The sequence below is a fragment of the Heteronotia binoei genome, chromosome 7 (genome assembly GCF_032191835.1).
Source record: "Heteronotia binoei isolate CCM8104 ecotype False Entrance Well chromosome 7, APGP_CSIRO_Hbin_v1, whole genome shotgun sequence".
Taxonomy (NCBI): Eukaryota; Metazoa; Chordata; class Lepidosauria; order Squamata; family Gekkonidae; genus Heteronotia; species Heteronotia binoei.
The window spans coordinates 117,484,595-117,500,033 of record NC_083229.1 but is presented as its reverse complement, the minus strand read 5'-3'; the positions used below and the strand labels follow the sequence as shown (position 1 = coordinate 117,500,033).

General features: G+C 45.7%; 1 protein-coding gene across 2 annotated transcripts in view; it reads left to right on the top strand.

The window, feature by feature from the left end:
- The window catches only part of LOC132575473 (leukocyte elastase inhibitor-like), a 38,879-nt gene extending 23,948 nt beyond the window's left edge, over positions 1-14,931 (top strand). Inside the window, exons 1-7 of one of the 2 annotated variants that reach the window (XM_060244272.1) lie at positions 2,106-2,283; positions 3,541-3,717; positions 8,374-8,511; positions 8,983-9,100; positions 10,419-10,561; positions 11,909-12,076; positions 14,468-14,931. In XM_060244272.1, the coding sequence (XP_060100255.1) occupies positions 3,550-3,717; positions 8,374-8,511; positions 8,983-9,100; positions 10,419-10,561; positions 11,909-12,076; positions 14,468-14,878 (1,146 nt within the window). In that variant the 5' untranslated portion in view covers positions 2,106-2,283; positions 3,541-3,549 and the 3' untranslated portion in view covers positions 14,879-14,931. Of the gene's footprint in view, positions 1-2,105; positions 2,284-3,509; positions 3,718-8,373; positions 8,512-8,982; positions 9,101-10,418; positions 10,562-11,908; positions 12,077-14,467 lie in introns of those variants that run through there. The other variant, XM_060244271.1, reaches the window with a different exon arrangement.
- Positions 14,932-15,439: the final 508 nt, after the last annotated feature.

The window sequence follows — 15,439 nt, the reverse complement described above, 5'->3', positions numbered from 1 at the left end:
TTGGGAGGGACGCAGCTCAGTGGTAAAGCATCTGCTTGGTAAGCAGAAGATTCCAGGTTCGATCCCGGACATCTCCAACTAAAAAGGGTGCAGGCAAGTAGGCGTGAAAAACCTCAGCTTGAGATCCTGGAGAGCCGCTGCCAGTCGGAGTAGATAATACTGACTTTGATGGACCGAGGGTCTGATTCGGTATAAGGCAGCTGTCATATGTTCAAAAGGAGCAGCTCATAGTCAATTCAAACTCCCATATTTATAGTTTTTCAAAACCAATTTTTAAGAATAGCTGGCTGTCCTAATGTATAGGCTCATGTTCATGGCTGATTGATTAACTTCTAAAGGCCCCTTCCGCAGCTCAGTGGTAAAGCATCTGCTTGGTAAGCAGAAGGTTCCAGGTTCAATCCCGGGCATCTCCAACTAAAAAGGGTGCAGGCAAGTAGGCGTGAAAAACCTCAGCTTGAGATCCTGGAGAGCCGCTGCCAGTCGGAGTAGATAATACTGACTTTGATGGACCGAGGGTCTGATTCGGTATAAGGCAGCTTCATATGTTCAAAAGGAGCAGCTCATAGTCAATTCAAACTCCCATATTTATAGTTTTTCAAAACCAATTTTTAAGAATAGCTGGCTGTCCTAATGTATAGGCTCATGTTCATGGCTGATTGATTAACTTCTAAAGGCCCCTTCCGCAGCTCAGTGGTAAAGCATCTGCTTGGTAAGCAGAAGGTCCCAGGTTCAATCCCGGGCATCTCCAACTAAAAAGGGTGCAGGCAAGTAGGCGTGAAAAACCTCAGCTTGAGATCCTGGAGAGCCGCTGCCAGTCGGAGTAGATAATACTGACTTTGATGGACCGAGGGTCTGATTCGGTATAAGGCAGCTGTCATATGTTCAAAAGGAGCAGCTCATAGTCAATTCAAACTCCCATATTTATAGTTTTTCAAAACCAATTTTTAAGAATAGCTGGCTGTCCTAATGTATAGGCTCATGTTCATGGCTGATTGATTAACTTCTAAAGGCCCCTTCCGCAGCTCAGTGGTAAAGCATCTGCTTGGTAAGCAGAAGGTCCCAGGTTCAATCCCGGGCATCTCCAACTAAAAAGGGTGCAGGCAAGTAGGCGTGAAAAACCTCAGCTTGAGATCCTGGAGAGCCGCTGCCAGTCGGAGTAGATAATACTGACTTTGATGGACCGAGGGTCTGATTCGGTATAAGGCAGCTGTCATATGTTCAAAAGGAGCAGCTCATAGTCAATTCAAACTCCCATATTTATAGTTTTTCAAAACCAATTTTTAAGAATAGCTGGCTGTCCTAATGTATAGGCTCATGTTCATGGCTGATTGATTAACTTCTAAAGGCCCCTTCCGCAGCTCAGTGGTAAAGCATCTGCTTGGTAAGCAGAAGGTCCCAGGTTCAATCCCGGGCATCTCCAACTAAAAAGGGTGCAGGCAAGTAGGCGTGAAAAACCTCAGCTTGAGATCCTGGAGAGCCGCTGCCAGTCGGAGTAGATAATACTGACTTTGATGGACCGAGGGTCTGATTCGGTATAAGGCAGCTTCATATGTTCAAAAGGAGCAGCTCATAGTCAATTCAAACTCCCATATTTATAGTTTTTCAAAACCAATTTTTAAGAATAGCTGGCTGTCCTAATGTATAGGCTCATGTTCATGGCTGATTGATTAACTTCTAAAGGCCCCTTCCGCAGCTCAGTGGTAAAGCATCTGCTTGGTAAGCAGGAGGTCCCAGGTTCAATCCCCGGCATCTCCAACTAAAAAGGGCCCGGGCAAGTAGGCGTGAAAAACCTCAGCTGGAGACCCCGGAGAGCCGCTGCCAGTCTGAGTAGACAAGACTGACTTTGATCGACCCCTGAGGGTCTGATTCAGCAGAAGGCCGCTTCATGTGTTCCTATGACAGGGTGCTTCGTCTGCAGCCAGGCCGTCGGGCCCTTTGGCTCTTGCCCAACGCCCGGGGGATGGAGGGAATCCTTGCAACCAAAGCCAGGCGCCGCCACCTCAGCCAGCAAAACGAGCAAACAGCCCGCGCGACCCTCCGCCAGCCGCAGCTCTGCTTCTCCGCTGCGCGTCGCCGCCCTTTGGCCTCCCCAGCCGCCTCTTAGCGCTTTCCCCGCCCTGCGGCGTCGGAGGCTGCGCGGCCCCTGGGGCGCGGTCTGCGGGGAGCGTTTCCTGAGCCGCCCGTGCCCGCCTCGGGTTGCGTTTGTACGCAGAGCCGGCTTGTGCCTCGCCCGAGCGCCTCCGATCCCGCTGCTACCCGGAGACGTCTTTTCTTTCTTGCCAAGTAAGAAGCAGGCGCTCTTCTGAGCCCTTCGTTGTTGCATCTCAGAGCTGGGAGTGGCCAAACTTGCTTAATGTAGTAGGAGCGACATAGAGTCAATGTCAGAAGTTTGAGAGATGCAAGACATGGAAGATGTTTGAGGAAGGAAGGCAGGAAAATAGGTGGTGGGAGGGGGGGGAGAGGTGGGAAGGAAGCAACTTGAAATACAAGCTTCCGGCTGGCTTGGCTTGGAGAAATGATTTAAAGAGAGAAATGCCTTCTCCGAGCTGGCCGACAGGGTGGTGGGGACTTTGAGAGCCACATGAGATGTGGGAAAGAGCCACAGGTTTTCTACAGCCGCAGTTTGGCCACCCCTTCTCTAAGCTGTGGAGTCTTGTGAGCAAAAATTATATACTTCATGAGCTCCTGGCATTAAAATGGTGAGCGAGAGATCTGGCTACTGTGTTAATGCATTTGCTCTGGGGCCATCCTTAATAATCATAAATAATAATAATAAATTTTTATTTATATCCTGCCCTCCCCGTCGAGGCAGGAACTAAGACAAAAATGTATGAGCCAGAGGCTAAAAAACTGTGAGTTAGCTCACATTAACCCAGCTTTGAGGGAACACTGGTGGCGACTCTGGATTTCCTTGGAGGCCTCCTATCCCAATCCTGCCTGGGGTCGACGGTGCTTAGCTTCCGAGATCTGACCAGATTGGGCTATGCTGGGCTATGTCCTTCAGGGATGTGGATGACCAGTTCTGCCCCTACCTGTGCTCAGCGTCGGCAGGGCTGGATTAACAATTAGGTCCAGTAGGCACTGGCCTATGTGCCGCCATGCCTTTTGGGGCCCCGGACCGGCTTTCCCCTCCAGTCCCCCCCCCTGCTTGCAGCCCCCCCAGCCTGCACGCGCAGTCAGCAACTGAGCCGCTCTTTGCCCGACTTGCCTGGTGCGGCTGCTTCAAGTTTGCTTCCCTCTGCCTCTCCCCCGCAGCTTTGTCAAGGGGGCTTTTGAGAAGGGGCCTGCAGGCTGCAGCGGGAGCGGGAGGGTGGGCACTTCAACGCTGAGGTCATTTGTGAGGGGGTTCCCCAAGATTTTGACTGCCTAGGGGCCTTCAATCCGGCCCTGACTGTTGGCAGAGGTGAGGTGCGCACAGGTATCTCATGTTCTGCAGAAAGCAAGTTTCAGGCTTCTCAGCAGCACAGGGGGCCCTTTGATTTTGCCAGCAATCGTGTGAGTACTCTTAGGGCCAGCTCTCATTTTGTTTCCTGCTTGCAGGTTTTCGACATGGAGCAACTGGCCAGTGCGAATGCTCATTTTGCTCTCGATCTCTTCCAAAAGTTCAGGGAAGCCAACTCGACCGGCAACATCTTTTATTCCCCATTCAGTATATCCACTGCGATGGCTATGGTCTTCCTAGGGGCCAGAGAGAACACAGCGACACAACTCGCGAAGGTTGGCCACCCGTCCCTTCCCACCCCTCATTGTTGGTGGCGGTTTCTTCTGCCAGTATCTGGCTGTTTTGTTCTGTAGCACCCACTGTTAGCGCTGACTCAAATCTTCTGTAGTCTGTGACGATGCTTGAAATGTAAACTGTCACACCTACAAGGGAAGCTTTTATTTGGGAGGGATGGTGGCTCAGTGGTAGAGCATCTGCTTGGGAAGCAGAAGGTCCCAGGTTCAATCCCCGGCATCTCCAAAAAAGGGTCCAGGCAAATAGGTGTGAAAAACCTCAGCCTGAGACCCTGGAGAGCCGCTGCCAGTCTGAGAAGACAATACTGACTTTGATGGACCAAGGGTCTGATTCAGTATAAGGCAGCTTCATATGTTCATGTTCATATGTTCATATTTGGATTTAGCGATGAATCTGGCTTTTCTTGGGAGTGGCTTTTTGTATTATCAGACTGCTCTGTTTACAGAGCCGTTCCTCCCTCAAGAGGCTTAGACTTTGTACAGAAATTATCTGTGTACTCATAATTCTACTGTACTGGCCTTGGCTTCGGTGGGAACGCCTTGTATATTCTGGCATCAAAATGGCAGTTTGCCACATAATATAGTGAGTCCTCTTTTACCCTCTTTGTTTCTTGGTTGTTTTATAAAAATAGCCTGTTGCCAGAGAGTTTATTACAAGAGAGGGACACAAACGTATCAAAGTGTTGATAGATCCAGCTGTGTTGGTCTGAAGCCGTAGAACAAAATAGGAGTCAATCACACCTTTAAGACCAACTTAGTTTTGTTCAGAACATAAGCTTTCGTGTGCTCTTAAGCACACTTCATCAGACGAGGAATCCGGCACAGTGGCGGAGCCACTCAGTTGGTAGGCAGTGGCTCAGAATGCAAAATGGTACAGATTTAAGATCCAATGACAGAATAGTAAAATTATGTGGCAATTATCTCCCACTATATTTTAATGTATTTTTCTCCTAATGACAAACTATATGTATGTTGCATATTTTAAGGTGGGTTAGTTGGATGGGAAAACTGAGATAGACATTCCTTCCTTTTGGCCCAGGTTTATAGCAATGATTTGTGAGGGGGTCCCCAAGATTTTGACTGCCTAGGGGGCCTTCACAGGGTTTAATCCGGCTCTGACTGCTGAGAAGCCAGAAACTTGCTTTCTGCAGAACATTGTCAAGCAGTTAGATCTCAAAGTAATCAGTCCTTGATTTGAAACAAAGTATGATTTATTGATAATCCAAGATGCTTCTATTGAGCCAGGTATTGGAACTGATACATAGTAACAGTGGACAGGCATACTTAAAGGTGGCACATCAAAGGTTTTCTAAACAAAGCTACATTATCTAAACAATGCTGTATTCACGTGTGAATCTTCACACGGCAACCCCTTATCTCCCCTGTGGTTTCCTTCCCTGGGATCAAGCTTGGGAACCTGTCCCTGGAGGCGCTTATCTTCAAAGCGAATGCCTGCATTTGTTAGTAAAAGCGAAAGAGGCAGAAGAGGTGCAAACTACACTCCAGATATTTCCTGCTTTGATGTGCCTGGCTTGATTCATGGTTAGTAACATTCATGGAGCTTTACAAATACATTCCGTTAGCATCATACTATTAGCATTATATTGTTGAAAGAAAGATTTACATTGCTTGACAAACATGAGATACCTGTGCACACCTTACCTCTGCCAACAGTCAGGACCAGATTAAACTCTGTTTGACAGACACTCTCACATTTTGACATACTCCTGTTTTGTTGCTTTCGCATGCTCATGCTACTCAGATCAAAGGTTTGCTCAATTTGTTAATTTTACTATTCTGTCATTGGATCTTATATTTGTACCGTTTTACATTCTAAACCACTGCCTACCAGAATAATTTTACTATTCTGTCATTGGATCTTAAATCTGTACCATTTTGCATTCTGAGCCACTGCCTACCAGCTATGTGTGGCTCTGCTCACTGTGCCGGATTCCTCGTCTGATGAAGTGTGCTTAAGAGCACATGGAAGCTTAGGTTCCGAATAAAACTAAGTTGGTATCAAAGTGTAGATAAAGCTTTATTCAGGAAGTAACATACTTGAATGTAAAGAGTAGAGAGAGGTTTCTAGCTAGACAGATTGGAGTGTGTGGAACTTCTGAGAAGAAGTAGGATATTCCCCTAAGTAGCAATCTGGAGACAGACAAGGGATGGTACTTATCAGGAAAGAAGGTACTGACCTCACTATCCTGTCTAACCAGCATTCTTCTTGCTGCCCACTAACAGGGAAAATAGGAGAACTCTGTGGTGCAGAGTGGTAAGCTGCAGTACTGCAGTTCAGGCTCTCTGCTCACCACCTGGGCGGAATCTGGGTTCAGGTACCTGGCTCAAGGTTGACTCAGCCTTCCATCTTTCCAAGGTTGGTAAAATGAGTACCCAGCTTGCAGGGAGTGAAAGTGTAGATGAGTGGGGAAGGCAATGGTAAACCACCCCGTAAAAAGTCTGCCAAGGAAACGTCATGATGTGACATCATCTCATGGGTCGGTAACGAGTCAGTGCTTGCACCTTTAACTTTTTAAATAAATTCTTGCAGGGAAAATACATTTTTGCAGGGTTCAGTCAAAGGAGTCCAAATAAGGGAGCAACTAACCAGTAGAAGCAAGTTATTTATTAATTGTTCATTATCAAGAAATGCATCTATCCCTGCAAATGTTCAAAGATGCTAACATTGTGACATTGTTCTCCTTGGGTCCTTATAGCAAAAGAATGCAATGACATATAGCCAATCAATGCACGCCTACTCACTACTGCACCAAACTGAACCAACAGAAAAGCAACCTTAACATATTTCTAACATTACTACTACCTTATCTATCTTGTTCTATGAGGGCCAGATTGCAGTGTTTAAGGAAACTGGGTATGGGTTGAAGGTTAGTTTCTCTATGACGCAAAAAATGCAGAATTCTGGAGACTCAGCTAAAAGCACAGATAACAGCGCTGTATCATCACTAGGTCAAATGCTCCCCTCCCTCAGCTCTCTGTATTTGGCCTCACAGACATGGCTGCCCTATGGCTCATTCAAACTTCACCTTTCACCCTTGCAGGGTTGTCTTCTCTTCTTTTTGTACACTGGAGACATCGTTTACAGGTTCACATGGTTGGCTTTTTCCATGTGATCTTTCTTGAGACCAGGGCTTTTTTGGTAGGAAAAGCCCAGCAGGAACTCATTTGCATATTAGGCCACACACCCCTGACATCACTATTGCTTCACACAGGGCTTTTTTTGTAGGAACAGCCCAGCGCAGGGACTCATTTGTATATTAGGCCACACCCCCTGACACCAAGCCAGCCGGAACTGTGTTCCTGTGCATTCCTGCTAAAACAAACCAAAAAAAAAAGCCCTGCTGAGAGTATTCCCAACAGGTAGAGAAAAGGAAGTGGGAACTAAACTGTATGCATTGGGGTCATGCTTTCAGGCCATTTCAGTGATCAAGCACAAGATAAAAGAGGGAATGGCCCCACCCGTTGGGTGAAAATGGAGAAACTCTGACAGAGGACAGAGAGAAAGCTGAAAGGGTCCTGAAGATCAACAAGCCCTGTGAGGAAAGGCTGAGGGACTTGGGCATGTTCAGTCTGGAGGAGACGAGGTTGAGAGGTGACAGGATTGCTCACTGTAGAGGAGGGCAGGGAGCTCTTCCTGTTGGCAGCACTGGAGAGGACTCCGGAACAGTTCAGAATTAAGGGTGGGAAGGTACTAGCTGGATATTACGAATTTTTTTTTCCCCCAGTACAAGTTGTTGAACTGTGAAATCGACTATCGGGGGCGGGGGGTGAGCTCCTCTCATCGGTAATCTTTAAGCAGTAGCTGGACAAACACTTGTTAGGGATGCTCTAAGCCATTTGTCACGAGGGCCAGATCTGATGTAAATGAGAGACCTTGTCGGGCCAGGCCATCTGTGCCATAAAATGTAATGCCAGGTAGAAAACAGTTTTATCAACCCATTAATTTTCGATATTGATCTGCCTGTGGCAAATGAGCTCCAGCTTTTGCTTGGTGGCTTTGATCTAACCATCACAGTTTCAGTTGTAAAATTTCTTCTGGGGGTGTTTTGATTTAAGAGACAAGAGGAGGATTTTAAGGAAACGGGAAATGGTGTTACATGTTGTGCTTCTTTTGTTCTATTCTGTTCCTGATTCCTAAAAGTGCGATTGAATATGAATAAGAAAATGTCTTGAGGTATTCTAGAAGAGACATGGACTTTTCAGTACAATTTGTCTTGGCCTTGTTGTATCTGCAAATAAATGGATTAGAGTCTTGACTTTAAAAGGGAAAACTGACCATTTAGGCAGTGGGCCAAAACTGCAAACCAGCTGTGTCACATGTCTGCATATCTTGAGACCAGAAAGTGCCGGAATCATGGCTTTTCTATAGCAGGAACTCCTTTGCATATGAGGCCACACACCCCTGATGTAAACGATCCTCCTGGAGCTTAGAACAGGCCCTGTACTAAGAGCCCTGTGAGCTCTTGAAGGGTTGGCTACATCAGGAGGGGTGTGGCCTAATATGCAAAGGAGTACCTGCTCCCAAAAAAGCCCTGGCCCAGAATTGTTGTGCAACTCTCTGATATCTTCATTGGTCCAAATGATAATGATGTGAAATATTCTCTTCCCCTCCGGCAGACATTTCATTTTGATGTTATTGAGGACCTTCATTCAAGATTCCAAACCCTCAACGCTGAGCTCAACAGGAGTGGCGCCCCCTATATATTGAAGCTTGCCAATCGGCTCTACGGCGAGAAGACCTACACTTTTTTGCAAGTAAGTTGATGTTTGGGACAGAAAAAGAACGTTGAAAACTTATGTGGTTATTGGGGTGAGTTGTAGTCGGCCTGTATCCTGAGATAGTTCTTTGCGTGAGAATCTTTAGTCAGCTGGAACGGAAAGATGTTGGATCCCAAGCAAAGCTCTGTTGTTTGAGCAAAGGGGGGGGGGGATGGAATAGGTGATGCACATTGTTAAGAATGCAGTTTCTTCTAGGATGTAATAGATTTTCTACCGATGGTAATAGATTTCCTGCTGATGTTTCACTTCTTATTTATGCCTGATGAGGACTTCCCTGCAATGATAGTTATTTTGGTCATCAATTGAGGATTAATGCCAAAAAAAAAAATGTGATTCCTGCAGGCGTTCAGAAATGGGATTAATTGGGTTTGGTCTGTAGTCTGTAAGTGAGAGGATGACTGTACACTTACACCGTATATTAAAACATCTCCTACGTGATCTCGCTAGGATTTTTTGACTTGCACTCTGAAACGATATGGAGCAGAGCTATCGACAGTGGACTTTCAAAATGTTCCTGCTGAAGCCCGAAAGCAGATTAACCAGTGGGTTGAAGAACAAACTGGAGGTGAGGTGGTTACAGACATTATATCCTCTTAACATTTTGTCTTTCTGTGGAATGTACAGGTTAATCTGACCCTTGTTGGAATAATGTGCCATTTCCATTGCAAGAAAAGATCGAATCAATTGATATTCTTTCTCCAGTAAACATGTCATTTTATTCAAGTGTGTTGGAGATGATTAGCTGGTAGGCTGGTTACAAATAGCTCAATGTAATATTGAATTAATTAATATTCTTTCTCCAGTAAATAAGAACATAAGAACAGAAGGCATGTTGGATCAGGCCAATGGTCCACCCACCCCAACACTCTGTGTCACACAGTGGCCAAAAAACCCCAAGTGCCATTAGGAGGTCCACTAGTGGGGCTATAGAAGCCCTCCCACTGTGCCCCCACAAGCCACCAAGAATACAGAGCATCACTGCCCCAGACAGAGACTTCCAACAATACACTGTGGCTAATAGCCACTGATGGACCTCTGCTCCATATGTTGATCCAATCCTCTCTTGAAGCTGTCTATGCTTGTAGCCGTCACCACCTCCTGTGGCAGTGAATTCCATGCGTTAATCACCCTTTGGGTGAAGAAGTGCTTCCATTTATCCATTCTAACCCGACTGCTCAGCAATTTCATTGAATGTCCATGAGTTCTCGAATTGTGTGAAAGAGAGGAAAGTACTTCTTTCTCTACTTTCTCTATCCCATGCATAATCTCGTAAACCTCTATCACGTCACCCGTGAGTCAATGGTCGTTTTCGCACTCACCTTAATCAGCAGCGACGACCCTCTTCACCGCGCAGGATCTGCGTGGATTCCGCACTAATTGCCGCGGAGCGCCCAGAAGAGCCGGAAAGTCCCGGCGCTTTTGCGGCGCAAACGGAAACCGCCCAAAACCAGTTGTCTCGTTCAGAAAATTCACCACTGGCTCGGTTTGTAGTTTTTGGCCGCTGCCAATGCTTCAGGCAAGCTGTCTGCTTTGGGATAGGAAAAGAGTAAGAGTCCAGGAACACTTCAAAGACTAACAAAATTTGTGGTGAGTCGCTGCTCGCTTCTTCAGAAAGTCAATCTCGGCAAGGTAAGATGTGTTTCCACTGAACAAAGCAAGTCACAAGTATTGCACAGTAATGATAGCCAGCTCTGTATTTCATTAAACAACCAGCCCACACTCAAATCTTACGTTTTGATTTTTTTTGTATTTGTTTTATTATTTATTTCCTTGCAAGCTGCCTCGGGTCGGAATATAAATGGCCAAACAGATAAACGTTCCGTATGCCTTAAGTTGTTGAATAGAAAAAAAAAAATATTATTTCTTCTAACTTTTCATTCAAGGTAAAATCCCGGACTTGTTACCTGAAGGTTCGCTTAATGCACTGACCAAGCTTGTTCTGGTGAATGCAATTTACTTTAAAGGCAACTGGGAAGACCGATTTCGAGAGGAAGATACAGAGGAGAAGCCTTTCAGACTCAATAAGGTAATGGTAGTGTTTAGTTCTACCTTATCTGCACCCACCAGGGGTCATTTTGTAGAAAAAGGGGGGCTGGAGCTCATTAACACAACTAATTTGCATATGCCACACACCCCAGACATCTCTGGAAGGTGTACTAAATTATATCAGCTCAGCATCTACCGTAAAATTCTTCTTGAATTATGATTGTCATCATAAAACCTTACTCCCATCATACTTTTAAAATTACTTTCTCCTGTTTGGTCACAATGGCATGAGGTAGATTTCTGTCTGTCTGCTTGATATGCCTTGGTTCTTTCCCCCTTTTTTTGTGGGGAAAAATATTAGGAGGTTTGTCAAATCTTAAGAGTTCAGCAAAATTCTCACAGGGGGTTTGAACAGTGGGTCCCAGAAACAATTTTTTTGTGGGGGGGGAGAGGTAAGAAAAAGCACAATAAAATTTAGAGGTTCCAGAGTGCCACTCCTGTGAGCTCCTGCCCAAAATGAGGCCTGACAAGTTGTTTTTTGAGGTGTTGTAAGAGTGATGACCTGTGAGTTCATGATTTTTTGGAGCAACCTTAAACCATATGAGCCCCAGTCCTGCTCCAACCATACTAGAGAATGGCATTTCTTGTGTGACTAGTGTTCCGTCATGTCAAGAGTAGCATGGTGAAGACTGGTGGCTTCCTTGTACGGATGTACGTTCCCATGTGCATTTGGATCCTCTGATGATTTTGTTCCAGTCGTTCCTGATCTAGAAAGTGATGTGTGAATGGAAGCCTCCTTTTACACACAGATCTCCTTGGCTGGATTGAGGCCACAATTTTGCTATTTTAAGCTATTTTCTGTAAAAAAGCAGGGGTCTTTTTCTATCAGGAACTCCTTTGCATATTAGGCCATGCCCCCTTGATGTAGCCAATCCTCCAAGAGCTTACAGGGCTCTTAGTACAGGGCCTACTGTAAGCTCCAGGAGGATTGGCTACATCAGGGGGGCATGGCCTAATATGCAGAGGAACTCCTGGTAGAAAAAGAGCCCTGGAAATAAGTATTCCTCCCACCATTTGCTTTCAGAAAATGAAAAGCGGACTGAACTATGGAGGGAACGATGGATTTTGGTGCTTATGCTTTTGAACATGTAACGGATGGACCCTAGGTATATGTGGGTGGGTTAAGTCCACAAACACCAGTTTTAGCAAGGACCATCTGTCATGGTTTCCCTTAACAATAAGGGATAATCAATAAACTTGACTGTCATGTTTTCCCTTATCAATAAAAACCTTTGACAAAATTCAGGTGCATCGGTTTCTGGAGACCTTGCAGTACTTGACATATGTACGGTTCCCCCCCCTCCCATTTTTTCATTCTTACATCCAGAAGGAAAAGAAGACTGTGAAGATGATGTACATGAAAAAGAAGCTTCCTTTTGGGTACATCCCGGAATGCAAATGCCGTGTCCTGGAAATGCCTTACAAGGGGAAGGAACTTAGTATGATCATCCTGTTGCCTGATGACATTGAAGATAATTCCACTGGCCTAGAACAGGTGATCCCTTTTCCCCCTTTAATATAAAATATTCTACCCAAATTCTGATATGCCACAGATATGAAAAAATGCAAATACATAGAAGGATGTGGATAAACATATGGAACAGAGGTCCATCAGTGGCTATTAGCCACAGTGTATTGTTGGAACTCTCTGTCTGGGGCAGTGATGCTCTGTATTCTTGGCGCTTGGGGGGCGGGAACAGTGGGAGGGCTTCTATTGACCTGGCCCCACTGATGGACCTCCTGATGGCACCTGGTTTATTGGCGACTGTGTGACACAGAGTGTTGGACTAGGTGGGCCATTGGCCTGATCCAACATGGCTTCTCTTATGTTCTTATGTGACACAGAGTGTTGGACTGGATGGGCCATTGGCCTGATCCAACATGGCTTCTCTTATGTTCTTATGTGACACAGAGTGTTGGACTAGGTGGGCCATTGGCCTGATACAACATGGCTTCTCTTATGTTCTTATGTGACACAGAGTGTTGGACTGGATGGGCCATTGACCTGATCCAACATGGCTTCTCTTATGTTCTCAAGCAACCTGTCAGGCAGGGGTGTCAAACATGCCGCCCGGAGACCAAGTCAGGCCCCCAGAGGGTTCGTATCTGGCCTGCAAACAACTCACTGTTGTCTGCTTCCTTCTCCCTCTCTTGCTTCCTTCTGCATCACAACTTGCTTTTCCAGACTTGCTCAATCACACTGGAGCTGCAGAGCAAAGCTCCTCCCTTGGGGAGGAAGTGGGGGAAGGAGAGCTAGCTTTGCCAGGCTCTCTCAGTCGCACAGCAGAGCTACTAAGCCAAGTCTCTCTTCCTTCTGTTGGCTGAGGTTCAACAAACCAGTCAGGTGGATGAGGCTAAGTGTGTGTGTTCGTGTCCTTTATAAAGTTTATATCTCCTCTACCTGGTATTACATTTTATGACATATAGGGCCTAGCCTGACAAAGTCTCATTTATGTCAGTCCAGCCCTCATAACAAATGAGTTCGACACCTCTGCTTAGGGTATTTTTTAAAAAAATTAAGAAATATTATAGGCAGGAACAAGGGTATTCTTCAATGTGTCAGAAGATTTTTTTTAAAAGCTGACCAAACTTTATTGAAACAAATATCAACACTTACATATTGTTCTCTGTATACCGAACATTGTTCAAATACAAAAACAAAGGAAATATCCAGAAGCCCAAACAGAATAAGTGTTGATGAGTCTGGTGATCATATAAACGATGCTGGGTGCAATTAATTTAAAGAAAAAACCTAACCTAAAGGAAAAGGAAAAGGGGGGGGAGGGAGGAAGGGGCAGGCGTGGTCAGTGCAGCACTCAGAGAGAAAGATATTCTGCAGACAATATTGAACCATATTGAATTGTAAAGCCCATGTTCCACGAAAGGAAAGGTTCCCATTTGTGAAGAAAAAAAGTCTGAGCTTGAGGAAAATCAGAGGCAGTTTTATTATCAGTTATTTTGTCAAGCTGAAAATATTCCCACAGCTTAAAGGCCAGTTTGGTGTAGTGGTTAAGTGTGCGGACTCTTATCTGAAAGAACTGGATTTGATTCTCCACTCCTCCACTTCCACCTGCTGGAATGGCCTTGCGTCAGCCATAGCTCTGGCAGAGTTGTCCTTGAAAGGGCAGCTGCTGTGAGAGCTCTCTCAGCCCCACCCACCTCACAGGGTGTCTGTTGTGGGGGGAGAAGATATAGGAGATTGTAAACCGCTCTGAGTCTCTGCAGTCTTCGTCTTCTTAAAGGTAAGAACATTGCTTCATTTAGTTCAGTACTTGGTTGGCCAGGGACTTGACTCAGACAGAGGACTCTTCAAATTCTGCTACCCCAAGCCCCCTTTTCACTAAAGACTGAAGCTGTGCCTCCATGCCTGAACAAATTTACTCTGCCACTGAGCTGTAGCTCCTGTGATAGCAATCCTTTCACACTGAACCACAGAATGACACCAAGTTCTTCGCCACAATGATGTCACGTGGGCATTTGTGCTTCGATATTGCTATCATGGCGCAGAGTGGCAAAGCTGCAGTACTGCAGTCAGAGCTCTCTGCTCACAACCTGAGTTCAATCCCAGCGGAAGCTGGTTCAGGTAGCCAGCTCCAGGTTGACGCAGCCTTCCATCCTTCCGAGGTGGGTAAAATGAGTCCCCAACTTTTGCTGGGGGAAAAGTGTAGATGGCTGGGGAAGGCAATGGCAAACCACCCCGTAAAAAAAAAAATCTGCCGTGAAAATGTGAAAGCAACGTCACCCCAGAGTCAAAAACGACTGGTGCTTGCACAGGGGACTACCTTTCCCTTTTTTATTGCTAAATAGATGCAAATGTTTGTCTCATGGCAATACTTACGCATGATTTACCCGTTCTCTCTCTCTCTTTTTGCGTCCATAATTGTAGCTGGAGAAGGAGCTCAAAAGTGCTGCAAAGCTCCAAAAGTGGACAAAGCGAGGAAAGATGTCTTCCCACAATGACGTTCATGTGCACTTGCCTAAATTTAAGCTGGAAGAGACCTATGATCTTAAGTCTGATTTAGCAGCGTTGGGGCTGCAAGATGTCTTTGATAGTAGCAAGGCCGACTTGTCTGGGATGTCGGGATCCCGGGACCTCCATGTGTCCAAAATTGTTCACAAGTCCTTTATAGAAGTGAACGAAGAAGGTACAGAAGCGGCAGCAGCGACTGCTGGAATCATGGCGTGTCTTAGTATGCCTATGGAAGAAGAGTTCAATGCCGACCATCCCTTTCTGTTTTTCATACGTCATAACCCGACCAACGCTATACTTTTCTTAGGGAGAGTTGTTTCCCCATGAAAAATAAAGCAAACGGCAGAACCGTGAAAAGTGAAATAAACGGCAGAACCATATTGTCGAGCTCCCCAAACCTTTACTGAGAGAGAAGGAAGATCTTTTACTTGCTGTACAATACCATGCAAAATTACTCCAGTCTAAGAGAGTCAGTCTGGTGTAGTGGTTAATTGCGTGGACTCTTATCTGGGAGAACTGAGTTTGATTCCCCACTCCTCTACTTGCACCTGCTAGAATGGCCTTGGGTCAGCCATAGCTCTGGCAGAGGTTGTCCTTGAAAGGGCAGCTGCTGTGTAAGAGCTCTCTCAGCCCCACCTGCCTCACAGGGTGTCTGTTGTAGGGGGAGGGGGAAGGTAAAGGAGATTGCGACTGCTTTGAGACTCTAAGATTCAGAGTTTAGGGCGCGATATAAATCCAATATCATCATCTTCTAAATTCACTGCTTTCAGTGGCTTAGGTGGAAGTAAGCTTGCCTAGGATTGCACAGCAAAACATTTCAGTTCTGTTCAACTTGGATTCTCTTGTGCTTTTTCTGCTGCTTCTGTTAGCTCATTTTAACACTGTGTC